The sequence below is a fragment of the Propithecus coquereli genome, unplaced genomic scaffold (genome assembly GCF_000956105.1).
Source record: "Propithecus coquereli isolate 6110/MARCELLA unplaced genomic scaffold, Pcoq_1.0 Scaffold158, whole genome shotgun sequence".
NCBI lineage: Eukaryota > Metazoa > Chordata > Mammalia > Primates > Indriidae > Propithecus > Propithecus coquereli.
Genome location: NW_012140302.1, coordinates 1,912,147 through 1,915,112, shown reverse-complemented (window position 1 = coordinate 1,915,112; position 2,966 = coordinate 1,912,147). Strand labels below are relative to the sequence as shown.

Sequence of the window (2,966 nt, the reverse complement as noted above, 5' to 3'; positions counted from 1 at the left end):
GCCATCGCTACTAAAAATAGAAAAAAATTAGCCAGGCAACTAAAAATAGAAAAAATTAGTTGGATGTGGTGGTGCGTGCCTGTAGTCCCAGCTATTCAGGAGGCTGAGGCAGGAGGATTGCTTGAGCCCAGGAGTTTGAGGTTGCTGTGAGCTAGGCGGATGCCACAACACTCTATCTTGGGCAACAGAGTGAGACTCTGTGTCAAAAAAAAAAAAAAAGAACAAAGTTGGATATTGAAAATATAATAAAAATCAAGATTTCATCTATTTAAATTAAATTGGGTTAAAAGGTAAAAGTTCTTTTAGTATACCTCTAAAATTGAAATTTTACTTTTTGAACTTCATTGAGGATTGGTATGGATTTTTTTTCCTATTTTTGGTTGCTCTAAACCTTCCTGAAACAACCACCTTTTACTTTGTCAGGAGACCCAGAAAATTGGCTGTGAAATGTCATCCATAGAATGATTACTATAATCTGGAAGTTTCTAATTAATCCGTACTAAGATAGGGTTAACTGTTTGGGATACCCTGTCACATGCATGCGCGTACGCATACTCTTACACACCAATGTGCTTTTATGGGGAGAGGAGGGAACTGTGCCAATAAAAACCTATTTACTCAATGTAATTAATTATCTTTTTAGATTTATTACTACCATAATGTGAAATGCAGACGTGAGATGTTTGACAAGGACATAGTAATGCTTCAGGTAATAAGTTAAAAAAAAAATCGAACTTAAAGGTGTGCGAGTCTTTTGCTTCTTGTTATTTCCACATAACCAGGTTAGTTACTTGTGATCACTCCCAAATCTCTCTCTCCAGCCTAGCCCTACCTACTAAGCTCTAAACTCATGTGGCTAACACCCTATAGAGCGTTTCCATCTAGATTTTCTGGACACATCTCAGATTTAACATGTTCAGAATAACTCCTCTTCTTTCCTCCATACATTCTTAATGTTAAACCCCCGAGTTTAAACCCCTTAAACTAATTTCAAAGGCCTGTAGTACTTAAACTACATTGAAGTTCCCTGAATTTGTCGTGCTCTCTCTTAAATCTTAAACTCTGCACATTTATTTCTTTTGCTCCCTAGATTACCCACCCCTTCCTTTTCCCTTCACCTAGCTAACTTATTTTCCTGCGTGTCTTAGTGTTTACTTTAGCATTATTTTCTCCAGGGATCCTTCCCTGACACGCTAAAAGTTGGCTAGGTATTTCTTTTGTGAGGACCGTAGCATGGTACTTACCCTGCTACAGCACTCACAACTCTGCATTGTGATTACCTATTTACTTTTCATCACTCCTACCCTACCAAATAATGACAACTATTTCTTCTTTTTTTGGTCCCTTTTGCCTAGCACAGTGCTTGTCACATAGTAGGGGTTCTATATTATTGCTGAATGGATGTAGTAATTATAGAAAAAGTCAAGAAATGTAAATTTTGGCTTGGCATGGTGGCTCATGCTTGTAATCCTAGCACTCTTGGAGGCCAAGTGGGGAGGACTGCTTGAGCTCAGAAGTTCAAGACCAGCCTGAGCAAGAGCGAGACCCTGTCTCTACCAAAAAAAAAATAAGAAAAATTAGCTGGCTTGGTAGCACACACCTGTAGTCCCAGCTACTTGGGAGGCTAAGACAGGAGGATCACTTGAGCCCAGGAGTTTGAGGTTGCAGTGAACTATGACAACACCACTGCACTATAGCCGGGGTGACAGAGCAAGACTCTGTTTCCAAAAAAAGAAAAAAGAAAGAAATGTAAATTTCAAAAAAAAAATATTGGTTCGAAATAAAATCCAGGTTGATTTATAATTTACAAATGGAATTAATGGAGAGTTGAATCTTATATTTAAAAGCTGTCACTTCAGTTTATATAGTGCTTGCCACAAAAAATTGGTTGAGAGATCTTGATAATAGTTTAATATGATACATAGTAAAAAATACTAGAAGTTTAATTGACATACCACATTTCTCTGAGTCCCTGAGTCCATGTAGCGATCCCCAGACAATAATCAGAGAACCCTGAAATAAAACTTTGGAACCAAATTCATAGGAATACAGTTACTTCAAAGCATTAGAAGGAAAGAGAACTCATAGTCCGTGTTATTCTGATACGTGGGTTTAGGGTTTGGGGGGTTTTTTTGTTTATGTTTTGTTTCACCAGCTTAGATTCCTTTCCATATCTGTCAGTTATCACAAGAGGGGATTGGGATTCGTGAACATATTGGGATTGGTAAACTGCTTTCTCCTGTGTAAACTGAAATATCTGTTGCTAATTGTTTAGTGGCTCTTTTGACCTTCCTCTTTTCCTTTATCTCAAACATAAAAAAAAAAAAAGACAGGTGCCTCCATGATGGATCCAAATCATTTCCTGATGATAATGCTCAGCCGCTTTGAACTTTATCAGATTTTCAGTACTCCAGACTATGGAAAAAGATTTAGTTCTGAGATTACCCATAAGGTAAGAACATGTTTTATGAGACCACACACATTGCTAAGGAAGCATCTTTCATTCTTTTTGGATATATTAATCGTCTGAGATAATACAGCGTGCACGTTCTTATCTCTGAACTTTGTCTTCCCCCACTTGTTACAGGATGTTGTTCAGCAGAACAATACTCTAATAGAAGAAATGCTATACCTCATTATAATGCTTGTTGGTAAGTTTAGATTGTTTGAGAAATTTATAATTACATTAGAGTTTGTGGTAGCAAATAGTTAAGAATTTCTGAACTATTTGTTTTAAGAGGATACTCAGTTTTAGGGGAAGAGAATATTCCTGTCATTCTCCCCTCTGTATTGTTGAGAGTAACAGCATTGTGCTGCTTTGGGAAAAGGAGAAGTTACAACCACTGAAGCAGAATAAATTGGAAGACTATGTTTGGGGAAAAAAATGGGGAAAGGAGAATTTAGCAAGCAAGGAATAAGATATTTAGGAGCTATTTACTGTTTTTATTTTTCTTTTCTTTTCTTTC

At 37.0% G+C, this 2,966-nt stretch overlaps 1 protein-coding gene across 1 annotated transcript in view; it reads left to right on the top strand.

The window, feature by feature from the left end:
- Positions 1-2,966, top strand: part of UBR2 (ubiquitin protein ligase E3 component n-recognin 2) — a 195,953-nt gene that overhangs the window by 110,478 nt on the left and 82,509 nt on the right. The window contains 3 exon segments of the mRNA XM_012640800.1: positions 644-709; positions 2,330-2,452; positions 2,588-2,698. Of these exon segments, the coding sequence (XP_012496254.1) occupies positions 644-709; positions 2,330-2,452; positions 2,588-2,698 (300 nt within the window).